This window comes from Bacillus rossius, chromosome 1, assembly GCF_032445375.1.
Source record: "Bacillus rossius redtenbacheri isolate Brsri chromosome 1, Brsri_v3, whole genome shotgun sequence".
NCBI lineage: Eukaryota > Metazoa > Arthropoda > Insecta > Phasmatodea > Bacillidae > Bacillus > Bacillus rossius.
Genome location: NC_086330.1, coordinates 57925288 through 57943377, shown reverse-complemented (window position 1 = coordinate 57943377; position 18090 = coordinate 57925288). Strand labels below are relative to the sequence as shown.

Genomic DNA, 18090 nt, shown 5'->3' with positions numbered 1-18090 from the left:
CTTCATTGTAAATATGTTTGGCTTTTAAACAGTTTCAGTTATGATAAAAATGAAATCGTGCCACTAAAATTTCACATTTTTAAATACTTACTATAGTTAAGTCACATTGCTAAATTCTTATTTGTTTCACACCACCAATTGATAACACACGTGCTATATAACATAGCACCAGTGCGATAAATACCTTCCGAAATGTGTTCATACTTGAAAGTTACGGTATATACCATTAATGGTCGAATTATTACGGGGAATGTTGTGTTCGTAACCACGCAGCTTTATTTTTCCCTGCGGGAATCACTACCATTAATGTTCACCGTAGCTTGCATCGAAAATATGCGTGTTCGTAACCACGCAGATTTCTTTTTCCTGCGGTAATCATGACCTTTGATAATCACCATGACTTGCATCAAAAATATGTATGTTCGTAACCACGTAACCTTTTTTTTCTTGTGGTAATCCCGAACTTTGATGTTCATCGAGTCTTGTGTTCGTGATCTGCTCGCAGGCAGATTCTTGGCGGTCCCCACCACAGGTCTCTCTGCGCCACCATGCGACGCAGGACCGTGCCAAAATGGCGAAACCGTGGCACGGGGTTCATTTCTGGGAAGCGCGGAGACGCCGGGAGCGGGACTGCTAGGCACGAGCTCTCCTCGGCCTGCTTTCCGAAGGGCCGCGCGCGCAGTTAATGAACTCCTCGGCCGTGCAGAGAGAAGACCCGTCGGGGCGAGGGCGGTGCAAGGCGGGGCGAGAGAGAGATGGAGAGAGCCGAGTCGGGGGGGTTGAGTTAATTTCTGCCGGTGTATTGTGCGCACAGGGGCTTATCAAGTTGTTAATCTTCCGGGGTAGTTAGTCGTGGAATGGACGCTCCTCCGAAAGGGGCGAGGGGCAGGAGGGTGGCAGCGTCTCGGGAGGGGTTCGTGGAAGGAAAGCCTCCCTTAATGCGTTCAAGATGCGGCGTGTGCCTTGCTCGGCTACGAGGGTCGATCCACAAGGGCGGAAGGTGAGGGTAGCTCGGTAGGTGGCGGGCGACTCGCTATTACCCCACGAGAACACGCCCGCAAGAGGGGCCGGGGGTGTACGCGGGAAGGCTAGTGGTCTCAGTTGCGGGAACCGGGGGGGAGTACGCGACGTGTGTTTTTGGGCTGTGGGCGAGCAGATAGAGAAACGCGGCCTGGCTTCCTGCGGAAAGGGGCAGGAGGGTCGGGGAGGCACCTTAATGGAAGGGCTCGCGAACCGCCTTATGGTCTTCCACCGGGTTCCCCGCTCGGAAGACAATTACATCCAGCGTTTATACGCTCATTTCGTCGCCTCGGAACGCAACCCCGACGCTTTTATTTAGTTGCCCGGGATCCCCCCTGAAATTGCACGTAGCTGCAGGGTTTCCGAGGAAATGCCCACGTGCGAACATAAGGGTGTTTTCTAACACTAATTTTACACAGTAAAATAACATATAAAATATACCTCGGGTCACAAAAAGCATGTCATTCACATCCTTCACTTGATTTGAAAGTACATTGTTATATGAAATATTGAACATAACCATTTACGATTTTACACAATTATTTGTTATTCAATACATAAAACGTTAGACGATGTTATATATATTTGGGTACTTTATGTTTATTAGGATTTAAGTTGCCTTAAAATTGCATGTAAGATAGTAAAATACTTATTTGGAATAGTTCTGTAATCTTAAAATTGTAATTGCAAAACGTTTAAATTTGATTTAAATATTTTGCTGCAAAACTTCATAACTGATTTCAAGAAGTTGTTTGTCTTATAGCTGTTAAGTCAAGGACACAATATTCTAAAAGTTAATAATACATGTTAGCAAATATATTGTATTAGAAAAAGTTAACTATGGATGTTTTATTATTTTTGTTTTTTTTACGAACTACTAAGAAATTATAAATAATGTGCCGTCAATTTTTAATATATATTCTACGTAGTGGGCAATGATTAACTAAAGGCCCTATCTGAAGTTAATATTCCCAAAAAATTCAGAAATTTTAAATTCATTTATTTTTATAACACGAACATGATTTACTTAAATAATTATAATTACAAAATTATCTTTTTAAAAAAAACTACGTAACATACTTTCAGAGTGAGCAAAATCACTTTAGAAATTTGTTGAAAAACATTTTAAATTATATATAGAGAAATTATAACTAAGAACTTAAAAGCAATACTGCCATAGATATATTTTTTTAATGTGTTTAAAATACACCAAAAGATCGTAACTTCATTAAAAAAAATTTTACACTTCAATTTATACAAAATTTTGGTATTTAAAAACCACATTAGTTACTTTACATTTGTTGGTGATGTAAAAAGGTATATTATATTTTTCAGTGACGTTTGGACACTAAATATATCATAAAGGTATTTCCATTGATTTATTAAACTCAGATATAGTAAAACCTCTATTGCATAACCACGTATTGATTAAATCAATTTCGCACTAGCGTTTGGTGACAAAAAGTTTTACTCACAAATTAGGTACATATACGGGTATTTTAAGTGTAAAATCAAGGGTGGTTTTATTTAATCTTATTTCAATACATCTTATTAAATTCAACGTTTTAAATATCACCCAAAATATTTTATTTGTTCTTTTAAAACTCGAACTATGCATTGTTTTTCGTTTATATTCTGGTTGTGTTGCAAAGATACATATCCATTCAGAATTTTTATCACACCAAACACTAAATGTTAGTCTGTAATAAAAAAAAGACAGCCTATTCACCAGTTCCTGTTATAATTTTGTATAATAATTCGTTACTAGAATGTGTTTCATCGTAAACAAAGGAAAACTTAATATAGTTTTCAAACAAATACATTTTTGAGGCGCTCATGCTTAATTATCTTCATCAGCATAATTTTCTTCCAGCCTGCGGCCGGGTCCACAGCAATTCATGATACAATTGGTTTAAAAAAATTCTCACGTTTGGTTAAAAAAAATAATAATTTAGCACAAGTTAATTTGTATCAAAATATTTTATCTGACGATCGAAACTAATAACCAAAAAGCAAATAATATATATATATTTTTAATGGTTCCATCCAGGATTACTGATTCTCAATCTTCAAAAAAGATCATCCACGAAAAATAACTTGTGAGAGAGTCTTCCAGTACTCGCCAGTGATGTGTAAACATCTAAACTAGGAAACGAGAAAATATGTGTTCTCATGTTGCAAATAAACCTATAAGTTAATACGAAACTCGGACACAACATTTAAACGTAGAAATCTTTAAAAAAAAAAAAAAAAAAAATGACGAGCGTGGTAAATGGGGAAAATGATAAGAATTTTACCAATTTTTAAAGCCTAACTATAATTCTGTTTAACAAGATGATACCTATTTAATACAATTCTTTGGATACGTCATTGCAGTTTTGCATTGTTTTTTGTTAAAAAATCTTCAACAATACAAAATAAGAAATGGATCCAACGATTAGTCTGTACCTGATGATGGGAACAGAAAACAGTTCCTGAAACTTCGCAACTGTGTTCGTCTGTGCTGTCGCCGTTGTGTTGGTCATAATACCTATTAAGTTTCTTAATTGAATCCATCTGTTTTCTGTGTTGCCTAGGGCTTCTAATTTTAAATTCTTAATTGTATTTTTCTATGACAAACAGTACAAAACTGCAATGGCGTGTGTCTAAAAAAAATTGTTTTAAAAACATGATATCCCATTGCATGAATCATTTAATGGAAGATTGTAATTGATTTTCAGGGCTAGCCGAACAACAGGAGTACGAAACGCGTCGCACGTAAATGCCTCAACACTGAACATGTAGTATTACCCACTAGACTGGAATTATCATCGTCTCCATTTTAGAGTTTATAATCCTTTAGGTACTTTGACGGGGAAATTTTAGTATGCACCAGAAATTACATGAAATAAGCGCGCATTATCAAAGAAAAATTAATAGTTTTAAAGTATAATGCGCATGCATGCAGAAAATTTAATAGCTTAAAAGTAAATTGCGCATGCATGACGAAGTTGAGCCGAAGTTGTCAAGGTCGCGGATTCACGTGGGAAAATATGAACCCATATATATTAACTTTTGCGGACATTGGGGGATGTACTAAGCGTATTAGTGTGCCAAAGTAAACTATCCTGTAATACATTTTGTACACAATAAAAAATGTATAATTGCAATTTTAAAAATACCTATAATTTATTAGCCAGGAAATTTGTAGTGAAACAAACATAACCTCAAATATATTGTTGCGATTTACCGCGGGTTCGTAAAGGATAGCCCAATTGAAGATCTTTATCACACACACAGTTTTATTTATTTCCACTACTTATGTCACTTACAATTAATTTTCTAAGATGGCAAATATTTAACTACACTAAAAGAAATGTCTATTCCCCAGTCACTCGTTTTCACACTCCACACACCTCGCTGGGCCGCACCTCTGGCGCAACTCTCACCGCAGCACCCCTCGTGGTCCTCCGTCGCAGGACTCCGTCGCCGCACTCCGCCACTGCCGCCACCACACTTCCCCTTCGCCGAGATACCACTCGACGCCTCGCTCGGAACTTCGCTCGGGACTCCGCCGCGCCCGCGACTCTATCGCCCGGAACTGAACTCTTCGCCCTGGAACCTTCGTCCAGGGACTTCGCCACTCTGCCGCACCCGCGGCACTATCGCCCGGAAACTCCGCCGCGGGAGAACTCCCGACGGAACACTTCGAATTCTCCTGGCTCAGACTGACTCGAAGGTCGGCCCCACCTCCTTATATAGCCCTTGGGTTCCCGACCAGAACAATCGGGCATGTCTCCGAGATATCGCGCGACCTTCGCCATCGAAATGCCCAGAAACACGTCGTGAGTCCTGTCGAAGGACGCGGCGGCTGCTCAAAGAACGCCGATAAACGCAACAAACATCGGGTTTCCGCAAAACGCGCCGATAAACATGTCTGAGTCCTTTTATTCCGCAGTGCGGCCTCTTTTAAGTAACTCGATCTGAGGCAGGTGCGCGCTGCGAAGGTCAGGATGTCGCGAGATAGTATGACATGAGATAGCAGGGAGAGGATGCGGGTGGAAGGGGGCGCAGACAGGCCGAACGAGCGCGGCGACGCCAAGCACTGCAGCCAAGCGCGATCGTAACAATATTTATCATTTGTTTGTTTCTCTAAAGAATTACGAATGCGGCTCTATATTTTAAGTATATTTCCAACTTAAAGTGGAAGTCCAAAATATGTATTAAAACCAAATTAACCAGAATTATTTTAAAACATTTATAATAACACTAAGTATATGTATGTTTATTGTTAATTTCTTAAACGAAAGTATTTAGCCAGTAAATACTTCCTACAAAGAAACTTTGGCTTCATTGAGCTGATCAAACATTAAAAATTTAACAGCAAAAATTAATCACTTAATTTTTCAGTAACATAGCGTCTAATGTAGGATAAACGCTAAAAATAGCTTGCGTCTTTATAGTATGAAGAACGCTGCGTTGTCTCTGCATTTCAATGATAGCTAAGGACTGTGAAAATTGTAATGCGTATTTTTTAAGTGCTTGTTATTTCTTTTAATGGGTACACAATATAACATAATTTATTAAAGAATATATTTACTCGTTTAGCACGCCAATACGCTTAATTCATCCCCCAATGTTTGCGAAAGTTTATTTAAACGTACGAATCACGCGGGTTCTCCATCTTTTCGAGATGTCTGATAATTTCACAGATGGCTGCACCGTGATGACACATTTACGTTTGAATCGACTTCCGTTCCATTTAGGAAATGATTCCTACCAAATGCCGTATACTGAGAGCTGAGATGTTTACACAACAAAATGATATTGTAGTCATTGACGCACATATCCTAACTAACAAGGAAGAATTTAGCAGTTTCGGAGCTGGCATATTTTCGCTAAAGTGGGTTTGATAAGCAAAATTCTGAAGTGAGACCAACGCGAACTTTTCGGGCGTGTAACTGTGGATGGGTACATCTTGAGCTCCCCAAAGAAAATACCTCACTGATGTGCGCAGAATCGAGAACGCTTATCGATTACACGTCACTGGTGAATGATGCTAAAGCGATCGTCAGCTGATTCTTAAAATATTTTCTCTCTGCCAATATCAGTCGCGCCAAGCTTTAAAATCACGAGAATTTTCAAGCTTCAGAGAGGAGAAAATAAAACGGCGTTGATCAAGAATGTTTTCTATGAAATTCAAACATAAGCTGGAAATTTCCTGAACAGCCAAATTAAAAGTGTCAGAACGGGTTCAAAGAAAACGCCAGAGGATTTAATTACGGTAACACTACGAAAGGGTAGAAAAACAGTGGGAAAAGGTTGCGAAACCGTTTTCAAAATTAGACATTCTCTTCCAACGCTTTTGATATTGGAACTACCCTGTTCCGGAGAGAATGCAGAGGGTTAATTTTAACTTTCTTTTAAACTAAAACACAGTGGTGAAATGCAAAAAGAGTCTATTACATACAAAATGAACTGATACTAAGCTTAAAAATTTCTTTACTTGAGACATGTAATAATAAAATAATATGTTATGAAAATATTTGTTTCATACTTATAGTTTTTAAATTATATTTAAATATTCAAAAATGAATTGTTTTTTTATTTCCTCAAAACAAAATACATAAATATTTTAATCTTACCGTGATGAAACATATCTCAAAAGTTTTTCCTTAAAAAATGTAAAACATATGGCACGAAATGTCTTACTGTAGTAAACAAAACCTTGGTGGAATTAATTTAGTTTAGTTTCTCCGCACGATTTTTTCAACACGGCGAATTCACTTATTTCAATAAAAACTTATTACTAGATTCCGATTAAAAAATAACAAAATATAGCAAAACGGTCATTCTTTTTGTATTGAGCTATTTATTATGTTTTAATTTTTGCGATTGTTATTTACCACAACCTTGTGTGATTGTATGAAAACATACAAAAATTTACAATTTTACTGTAGGAAAATTAAATACCCTTTGTTTCCGTAATTTTACCAATTGGGAACATCATTTTATTAACTACCTCATTTAAAACTACATCTTAATATTTAATTTTGAATACCTATAAAAACAGGCATTTTTGGCATCATTACGTAAGTGTATGAAAACACATCATAAACTCTATATAGCCTTATTAATTCATGCACAAAGATTTTAAAATCGCACTGATCATACCTTTAAAATAAAATAAGTTTAAATATATTTAAAACAATGAAAATATTTTCAAAGTGGTTCTTGATGTAAAAGCTCGTAAAAAATTTAAATAATTTAAATATTACTATGCAAAAGAGTATTTAGATTTGCTAATACTGGGGAATTTCTAAGCTGTAAAGAACCACCTATATATGTTCCAGGAAAATTAATGATTAAAATACCATTTTAAAAATATATTTCTAAATATACAGTTTATTCTTGCGTTCGTAAATATTAAACTGGATTTATTTACAAGATTCACACCCTGGATAATTCAATTTCATCCAAGGAATTTTATGAAATTTTTACAATAATTTTACCACGCACGGAAATAATCCCGGTTTAATTTGACCAAGTATGGTTAAATACCATATAATGTAAAAATAATAAAAATATTATGGATGGTTTCAAATAATTAATTTACCGCAATCATTTAGAGCTATTATCTATTAAATTATTATTATATTTAAATACTGAACTAAATTTCAAGAATAATCAAAAGGGATTTCTCTCCGTTGTTTCCGTAAGAGGTACATACATTGGAGTAAACTCAATTTTCGATTCAAAAATTGCTAAATTTTACTAACACCTAAATACATAGTAGTGAAGAACCAGAAAATATAGTTAATATGACACACAGTTCAAACATTTATGTGTTTAAAATTTAAAATTAAAACTAAACCATATCTTTGCTTCTATTTCATTTTATTCTTAAACGGTAATCTGGAGAGGTGCAATGTACTTTTAAATATAAAAACATAGCTTAGACTTTACATTAGTTTTCAGAGGTCAGTAGATTTCTCATATGAATGATATTCATACAAAATTTTATTTATATAGAAAGTCACAAAAAATAATTTAAAAAATATAAAGTTCCTTTAAAGTAATTTATTGTTTTATACACCTGTGAACATAATAGAGTATGATAAAATTAATTTTTAAAATTAATATTTTTAAGATTTATAATGTAAAGGGATCTGGGTTCGTAAAGGATAGCCCAATTATTGATTACTAATATTTACATTTATAATTGTACTTAGAAATGTCCTACCTCAAGTCACTGACACTTAAAAATTTTTATCCTTAAGTCACTCAAAGTCTGTCAGTTTCAGCAGTTTGCACTCCTCACTGGAGCTAGACTTAACAATGGTTTGCTCCTAACATCGCACCTGTCCACTCACACACACACCTAGTCTCGCGCCACTCAGTCGCTGAAGTTTCACGATCCAGTCGAACTACGCGTCGCGCCACTCTCAAGGGGGGTCTCTCACACTCTTCACCGATGTCATACTTCCCTACGCTCGGAATCCGCTCGGAACTCCCGCAGCGGCATCGCTGCTTAGGCTACGGCCACACGAGCGTGTTTTCACGCAGAGATTCTGCGTGAAAACACGCCAGAAATATGAACCGCAGCAAGGAGAATGAGACCGGCCAGACGCAGCGTGAATTCCCGCCGGGGAGAGGACAGAAAGGCGCGTCTTCAAGGTCGCCCGCAAGAAAATGCACCGCGGCCAATTCGTTGGCGTGATTTCACGCAGCGTTTCAGTCGATTCCCGGCCACACGTGCGGGAATTCTCGCCGCGTTCTGTTCTGAAATACTACCCATTGTAGTCGATATGTTACGACTTCCGGAAAATGTTCATGTAGTTTTTATTTTCATACCCCAAGACTTTAAAACCATGGTCAACTCAAAATCGCGCGCGCGCGTGTGTGTGTGTATATATATATAAATATATTGTTTAGTTATTTCATGAACATTTTTCGGCACATTCTTCAGCACTAACACATTCTCTCATTGCTGTGTTACTTTTTGATATATTTTCTTTCACCATAGACAAAAGTATTTCAAATGAGTTAACGGACATTCTGAAGTACTCAAAAAACTTGTCAGGATTTTCTTTTAGTTTATTATGAAAGAGCACAAATTTTCCTTTCGTTGATGTTTCACTCAATATGGGATGGACCCAGTATTTTCTTGAATGCTTCCGCCGACGACGACGCCTACGAAACAACAGCACAGCACTTAAAACCACAGCAGCGTTCTTGCTTAATCTATACTAATATTATAAAGCTGAAGAGTTTGTTTGTTTGTTTGAACGCGCTAATCTCAGGAACCACTGGTCCGATTTAAAAAATTCTTTCAGTTTTGGATAGTACATTTATCGAGGAAGGCTATAGGCTATATTATATTATCAATACCATTATGGATCCTTACTAAAAGTCCAATTTAGAATCAAATGCGTTGGAGGGGGTTAGATACAACATGCAGTACACGTACGAAGTGTGTGTTGACAATGCCGCAGGTGCTAGAAGTTTATTTCATATTGCCTATTAACATTGTTGCCACGCACTAGATGCCTTATCATTCTTAATTTTCCCATACAAGTAAAAAACACCCGTGTGATATTAACAACGAAGCAATCAGTACCCTCATAAGAGTTCAATTAGTATTTAAATACTATTTTATCACTTTAAATCGCAATCCTAAACTATTTTTTTTTCCTCTCTCTGTGTTTAATTTGTTTTTTTTACTAGAATTATTTTTATTATTTTTATTTAATTTTAATTTTTCGGACCATCAATAATTTTCCTCTCCCGTTACAATTCTGACAAGGACTTGTGTTTGTGTGTGTGTGTGTGTATATATATATATATATACACATATATATAAGCGAAATACCACTCACTGACTCACTCATCACGAGATCTCTAAAACTATACACCCGATTGACTTGAAATTTAGTATAGTTACTCATTTTGTGATGCAGACGCTCACTAAGAACGGATTCTGCGGAAATCCGATCCCAAGGGGAGTTTCGGGGGCGTAATATATCAAAATTCCCAGTTTTTGGTAGGAAATCACCATGGCAACGGCTGTTGCTTTGTTGATGCTTCATTCGTCTCTATGGCAACGACTATTTAATTGTTAGTGCAGTCCTCATCACCGTTGAAATTTTGCGGGTACTTTAAATATCAAAAATTGCCCTTTTTTTCAAGTATATATATTTTACAGACTTGAAATTTCACAGTAATGTTCCTTATGTTACGCAGGATGACATTTTCCGAAAATTAGATCCCATGGGTGGTTAAAACCAGGCAACAGTGGGTACTTTGTCTGCATGAGAACAGGATTTTCAATTGTTCATGTCTTCTGCGTCTCCATGGCAACGGGCATCGCGCGGCAGTGGCGTACCCACAAGGAGGGGCATGTATAATGAGCGGCGCAAGAGTGATCTGCCTGTAGACTGCCGTAGCGAAGTACGGGTACATCAGTTTTATGTTGCGTGCACGAGTCGGGAAACCATCGGTACATTATACAGCATTGTAATAAATTTTCACTGAATTTTTTTAAATTTACTATTACTGTAAATGGGAGACGTGGCTTAATTTTTTTCCATTAGTATAGCCGTGCGAAGCCGGGTCGGGCAGCTAGTGAATTCATAATCAAGCCTGCACAGCATAGATGGGTGCCAGTTCACAATACAACGCTCACATGTGGCCGGGTAGCGGATTCATTCTGCGTGAAATCACGCGCTAGGCTTCAGCGTGAAAACACGCACGTGTGGCCATCGGTCACTCAGGATCTCACGCTGCGTGAAAACACGCTGTAACAGAAGCGTGAAAACACGCACATGTGGCCGTAGCCTTAAGTAGTGTGTGGCACACTTCTAGAACCGACGAGAGCAGCTGTGACGTGACGAGTCGCGTCACCCCGGACCGACCCGATGCCCGACGCATCGAGAATAGCGTCGCTAGCTCACTTGACTTTACGCGGTGGCCCACGGAATTCCAAAGGCCGCTTAGCGATTTACAATCGTGCCGAGGCAGGACGATGCGCGGGGAGCCGGGAGGGGAATAGGGAGGTAGCGACAATCCTTGTAATCCGGCCAGGCACACGTGGCATGTCTTGCGTCAGTGGAGGCCAAGTGATACGCGCATGACGCCAGTGGCCTGGCCGAGCCGCCAGCCAGCTCCGAACCTGGCACATGCTGCGGTCCTGTTTGCATTCGTTACAATATTATTCTGACTTTTTCGTATTATTTAATTGTTACAAGCAATCGTTTACTGCTTTTTTGAGATCTTTGTGACAGCTAACATCAGTCTGTCATGACAAGTGAATATGGCGACACAATAAGGTTTAAGGTCACTGTTTTAAAGTGCATGTACACAACTTTTTATTTTTAGGGTACTGATGTGTTGTTTACATATTAACGGAGTTGTAGGCAATTTTCCCCAATAATATTTAGAAATTATTATTTAAGGATATTTTACTTTTCAGAAAATTATAATTCGATATATATAACACCAGAAAGAATGACTTAAATGTTTCTATGTCAATTTTAATTTTAATTTCTCTTTTTATTCCTTATAGGGTGAGATATTTAAAACATTGTAATAAAAATTATCTTATAGCACTATACGCCCTTCTTTCCCAGAACTCCTCTGCTACAGAAAAATTCAGCATCACTGTTATGTAAAAATAAATCTTTGTTGAAAGAAACTTAGCTCTTAACAGTGCATACAGAATTACATCACCATATCTACAAGAGTATTCAAGTGATTGTAGTAAAACCATCCAGTGTTTGTCTCTCTTGAAAAGGGACTAAATTATACTCTAATATTCACCAATCGCAAATGTTTTTCCAGGTTTCCTCAAGCAAAACCTCTCTTTTTCCAACAGCTAAGGGTGCACAATATAGTAACAGGACGTATGTTTGTCTGGCTCAAATTAAAATTTGGACATAGGCTCTTAGAAAATTCGATAAATACTGTTACGATTTGCCGGGGTTCGTAAAGGATAGCCCAATTAAAGATTTTATAGCTACACAGCTTTATTTATTGCCACTACTTATGTCATTTACAAATAATCTTCTAAAATGGCAAATAATTAATAACACTTAAAGAAATGTCAATTCTGCAGTCACTCGTTCCACACACCTCGCTGGGCCGCACCTCTGGCGCATCTCTCGCCGTAGCACCCCTCGCGGACCTCCGTCGCAGGACTCCGTCGCCGCACTCCGCCGCCGTCGACGCACTTGCCTTCGCCGAGGATCCGCTCGACGCCTCGCTCGGAACTTCGCCGGGACTCCCCCGCGCCCGCGACACTATCGTCCGGAAACTACGCTGCGGGAAAACTCCTGACTTCACTCACTCACTCACTCACTCACTCCCCGCCCTGGAACCCTCGTCCAAGGACCTCGCCACTCCGCCGCACCCGTGGCACCATCGCACCGTAAACACCGCCGCGGGAGAACTCCCGACTGAACTGCCACTGACTGACTCTCTCTGAACTCAGCTCACTCCCGAGGCCGCCTTCCTCGTTTTTATATAGCCTATCAGCCACAGTTTCCAGAACTCACGAGTTTGGCTGGGGCCTGTCGCGTCATTCCACGCTGACCCGACGGCAGAAATCTCTCGAAACACGTGTCGGCGGCTCGCGTAACTCCGCAGCTGTCAGGTGTCAGTTACGTGTCAAAGGCATGGTGCCGCGTGGGGAGCGATGTAAAGGAGGGGGGAAAAGCGACAATCCTTGTTATCTTCCAGACGCGCGCGGCGCATATCATGTTGCGGCAGCCGCCAGCCAGCTCTGCACCTGCACGTGTCCCGGCCTTGCTCACGTTCGTAACAATACGTGAAAACAAATTTATGTAAGTAATGATGTTGCAGTTTTTTTTAAACGACGATCTTTAAAGAAGTAATCTGTAGCGCCACGAAGTTTTCCGGAAAACGAGGTTTTTTGGGAATCTGTAATGCTGCGCACTCCCGCAACGAGCACTGCTAGAGGTGATGAGGTAGACGTTTATTTTTTCCCGTAAATTAAACATTGGTTATGATTTGATTATTGAAATTTAAATTGTTTGAGGAAAGCCGACTGAGTTTGATTGGGCGCACTCCCGCTTGGAGGGTCAAACACAGCCGCACTTTTAAACATGGAGCCGATCTCCATGGCGAAACTGGAGGCTCACTGGACGAGAGTCTCGTGCCTCTGGCAAAACATGCGTGTGAAATTCGTCATTTCTAAATACAGTAAAAACACGTAACGAGAAACTTCATTGAGTCTGTTTAATCGTAGCTATTTGTAGTTACTAGTGGACGGATCACTTACCTCCTTCCATGTTCATCCTGCGCTCCATTCCTGGTAGGGTGTAATCCGGAAAAATTTAGCAAGTGAAGAAACGCGGATGACGCAGTCGTGGGCCAGTGTTTTTTTTATCGCGGCACTCCCGTCGCATCACCCCCCCCCCCCCCCCCCAACAGCTACCTCCCAAATCGTTTATCACCGTTGCATCCCGTCACTGCTCTTTCACACATGGGTTATCTAGTGAGACGTTATGCATCAGTTACGTACCTCAGCACCGAAGGAACCCAAGTCACGATTGGGAAACGTCCCAACTTTCAATGTCGGTCAAATGACTTTTCGGCAAAATTATGTTCGGTCTTGTTCCTGTCGGTCGCATGTCGGTCAAATGACTTTTCGGCAAAATTATGTTCGGTCTTGTTCCTGTCGGTCGCATGACTTTCGATTAAATGACGTTCGGCCTAGTGCCTGTAGTGCCTGTCGGACAAATGACTATCGGTTTAGTGTCTATCGGTTAATATACATTATTTCTAGTACCTGTCGGTCAAATGACTTTCGGTCTAGTGCCTGTTGGTTGAATGATGTTCGGTCTAGTGCCTATCGGTTATATTACATTCGATAGTGTCTGTCGGTCAAATTACTTTCCGGTTATAGGATAACGTTCAGTCTAGTGCCTGACGGTAAATTTTAGGCGTACTGCCGTGCCACATTAAATTATACTGTGTTATCTATCAAACCGCACATGCGTATGGCCTGGAATATTGAACTTATGATTAATTTCTTAAAAAGGGGAACTTTTTCCAACAGTCAAGGGTACATAATTATAATAACAGAACATTATGTCTGTCTGGCTTAAATAGGGCTTTGGACTTGGAATCTTATATTTTTTGCTAAATGCTTTTGAAATATTATAATGTTTATTATGAAGTCATGGTTTGATTAAAGAGACGAACTTTAAATATATAAACTGTATGGACACGTAATTTTATTGCGAAAATACTTCGACACTAGCTGTGTGTTGAAACACTATAGTATGGTCTGCTTTTCGTGATGTTTTTTTTTTCTTAGACAAATGTCTATGATCGGCAAATGAATCACATCAATTTTGTGTGGAGCTAAACACATTCTTGCATGATACGGACAAATACGGCAATAGCTTCTCTTCCAAAATAACTGTTAATTACAAGGAATACGTCATTGGCGTGGCATGAATTATAGCAGCCTATAGAAGCTAATATATTTTTTGCGAAACATTTCTGAACGGTAAAACATATATAGATGCATTGCCAACATGGCTGTTTGAAGTGAAATTTCACACCTAAATAATGTACTTGAAAGACAAAACAAACTATTGAATAATTTACTTGAACGATAAAACTTGTCATTGAAGTTGCCAGGAGACGGCATGCTGTGAAGTAGTGAAGTAATTTCTTTAACTCGCCTTCACCATATTTTTTCCATCCTAAACATTAAGAAAATGTTGCCTGAGAACGTCTGATGATTGTCTGTACGTATGAATTAAAATCTGCGTTGTAAACAATCACTTTATAAAAAAAATTATAATTTATCACGGTTTTGGCAATGCAAATACTATATTTCAGGAAATGTTTTGGGCGTCTTACCAACATGATGCAGGCCACGAGCTGAATAAATAAAAGGGGCTTCACCCAGTTACCTTGTGTTCATGCAGACGTGGCTAACCCCGTGAAAGTCCACGCTGGAATTTCATAATTGTAACAAACATGGTGACAAGAAACCTTTTAAATATTTTTACAAGTTGACTGACTCTCTAATTTATTTTGTTATAACCCTTTCCGCTCACTTTAGTAAAACATGATATCCCAAAACTTCAGAAGGACACTAGCTACAAATTATCAATGGATTGTCGTAAATTTTTCGTTATCTTAGTAAATTTACGGGAGTATCAGAAATTCACAAGAATAAATTTGGTATATAAGCAAAGCATTAAAAGACTCGTAAAGACTATTGCAAAAACATAATAATTTCATAAATGTGTGTTGTTACCCTGTTTATACCGAAAAAATCTCTGAAGTTAATTTATAACTTTTTTTTTTTACATGGAATCACGAACAGCTCTTCGTTTATTTTAGGTGAATTATGCGTTCAAAAGGTCTAAATCTTTGGTCATTTCTAACAGTGTACCCTCTTCACACACCAAAGAGTTTTACTTTTTATTACCTTCTATGAGAAGAGTCAAGTCAAGCTTATATGGCGAATAGTGATAAAACGAATATTACAGTGAAATTGAAGTCAATACACCCACCAAACACCGAAATGCAAAGCAGAACACAAAATGCAACGAAATTTACCTCAATTGCTACATATTGTATGTTATAATATCGAATTGGTTCCATTAATAGTTAGTATAGTATATTATTAAAAATATAAAGTATTATGTAGTCACTAAGTAAGAAAAAATATTTTTTCCTAAGTATTTTTTTACGTAAAAGTAAATTTAAAGCAGTTTATAGCTGATACGTACAGACATGGCCGAAGTCTTACAGAGAAGCATATGATTTTGGGTTTTTTAAATTGCCTTTTTTAAGGTAGTTTAGAAGTATTGAAATAATAATAAATGACTAAAACTAAAATTTAAATTCAAATATATTTGAACTTTCTCGTGAACTAAGAAACATAACAGAAGAATTTATAACTTACACTTACAGTATATGAATTTTGTATGCACAAATTTGGATATACTGTCCTTGATATTTCGTTATTATTACATAAATGTTTGTTCTCTTATAACGATAAAGACAAAATTTACTGTTTTAAAGACGAAATTTTTATTTTTATAACACCTTAACATTACTCCATCTATAAACAAGGATCGGAAAAATACGCGTTTTAAATTACCTCTAGGATAGACCCCACAATTCTTTGCGTACTCAAGCTAATGTCACCTGTTAATTGGCTGCTGACTAGTAAGAAGTCTCAGTTATATAGCCTATCATTAGGTTATTCTTTAGTTTAGTGTTTCTTATCGGCCAGGATTATTCCCTGTAAACTGTGTGCCAATTGTGGAAGTAGCTTAGAGGTAAATATATTTTAATTTTGGTCCTATCATAAAAAAATCCGCGAATATTTCAGGTCCTTATCTACACTGCAATTTTTTTTTACTTTTACAAGGCCAGTCTTTGAAACCTCAGATGCCAATGACATCACTTGTAAAATACGCAAGGCAGAGCTTTGCACCATTTGCAATTTTACAAAACTCTGCCTTGCATTTTTACAAGTGATATCGTTGACAACAGATATTCCAAGGATTTTTCTTGTAAAAAGTAATTTTTTTTTACAGTGTATGAGTCATTGCATCGTCTCACCCTTAGCATCTTATCCCAATTGTTTGGCATTTAAAGGCATAAATCACATATCCCAGACATTCTGTACCTTGCTGCGATTCATATTTACCAACAGGCTCTAGTCTGTGAGCGCCTCAAGGGAGTAACTGATAATTTTACGCGGGCGACTACAACTGTCATTATAATCACACAAATTCGCAAATGTTAACTTCAACAAGTAGCCAAAGCTAAGTTATATGCCATGTCGACTCAAAAAACTGGGTGGGGTCACGGCCGTTGGTTTAACGTGAAACGTCAATGTCAACGATTTGCTCTTAGTGGAATGGATTGAAGTGAAAACGAGACATTGACTGTGTGCTAAAACTTTAAATACAAAACAGACTCTGTAAGGTGATATCTTCACTCGACATGTCCACTGGTGCAGACACTACAGCGATAAATGTGCTCGAGAAGTCGGTGTCGTTCACTAAGGGCGCTGCGGCGGCTCTGCGACTCCCAAGACAGTCTCGCTCGCTCGGCCCTGGGAACTGGGTGTCTGTGCGTGGCCCATAGCCTTCTATTCACAGCCAGAGGCTTCATTTGTATGTATGGCTGGTTCTTGCATGGGTTCAGGCTGACACATTGTATTTTAATACTTTTTATAGGCTTACTTTACTTTTTTTTACAAATAAATATTGTCCTAAATGAACTATTTTTTGTTTAAATACATCGATCTAAATAAACTCTAAACAAAAACAAACGAATCACCGCGCTGTCACGTCTGAGTCGTTAGCTGCACTGAGTAGAAAGGAGCGAGAGCACCAGTTTCAACCAATCCACTCGGTTCCCCTTCCCCTCCACCCGCCCGCCAGCGACGCAAACTCAAGGTCGTATCAGCGAGCTGACTGTATATATGTTAAACAATGACTCTGTACTTAGGTCTCTAAGACTAATATTTAGTAAATTATTAAGGACAATATAGACCTTGTTGTTTCGGTACAAATTTATTTTCTGGTACACGTATGTTTCGGTGTGATTAAAAACACGTTTCGCGTCAAAAATTTGACACGAAAGCTGTACTGCAAGGGGGGATCAAAATATTCGGATAAAGCGAGATGGCTTTGATCGCCGAGTGTGGACGGGACTCACCGTTGAGCACGTGCACGGTGACGCTCTTGGGCTGCGCGTTGGAGGGGTTGCACTGGTAGACGCCCGAGTCGGACGGCCGCGCCTTCTGGATCAGCAGGAAGCTGGTCGTCGTCTCGCCCTTCTCCGTGATGACGCTGACGCCGCCGCGCGGCGAGTCGTAGCTGATGATCTGTCCACACACACACACGCGCGCTCACGTCACCCGCATCTCGCCACAACCCGAGCCGTCCCGAAGTTTGCCGAAGCAAAAAGGTGAGGTTAGGTTATGTTCGGCCAGCGTTCTACAATGGCACGTCCTAAGCGGAGACGTATCTCAAGGAACAGTGTTTCTATAATATCCCGCAGACGGAGATGGATCCGTGCGACCAA

General features: G+C 38.8%; 1 protein-coding gene across 4 annotated transcripts in view; it reads right to left on the bottom strand.

The window, feature by feature from the left end:
* Positions 1–18090, bottom strand: part of LOC134536418 (tyrosine-protein phosphatase Lar-like) — a 1395465-nt gene that overhangs the window by 201199 nt on the left and 1176176 nt on the right. For all 4 annotated transcript variants that reach the window (XM_063376130.1, XM_063376139.1, XM_063376144.1 and 1 more), the window contains exon 5: positions 17722–17890. In XM_063376130.1, coding sequence (XP_063232200.1) covers positions 17722–17890 — 169 coding nt within the window. The remainder of the gene's footprint in view (positions 1–17721; positions 17891–18090) is intronic.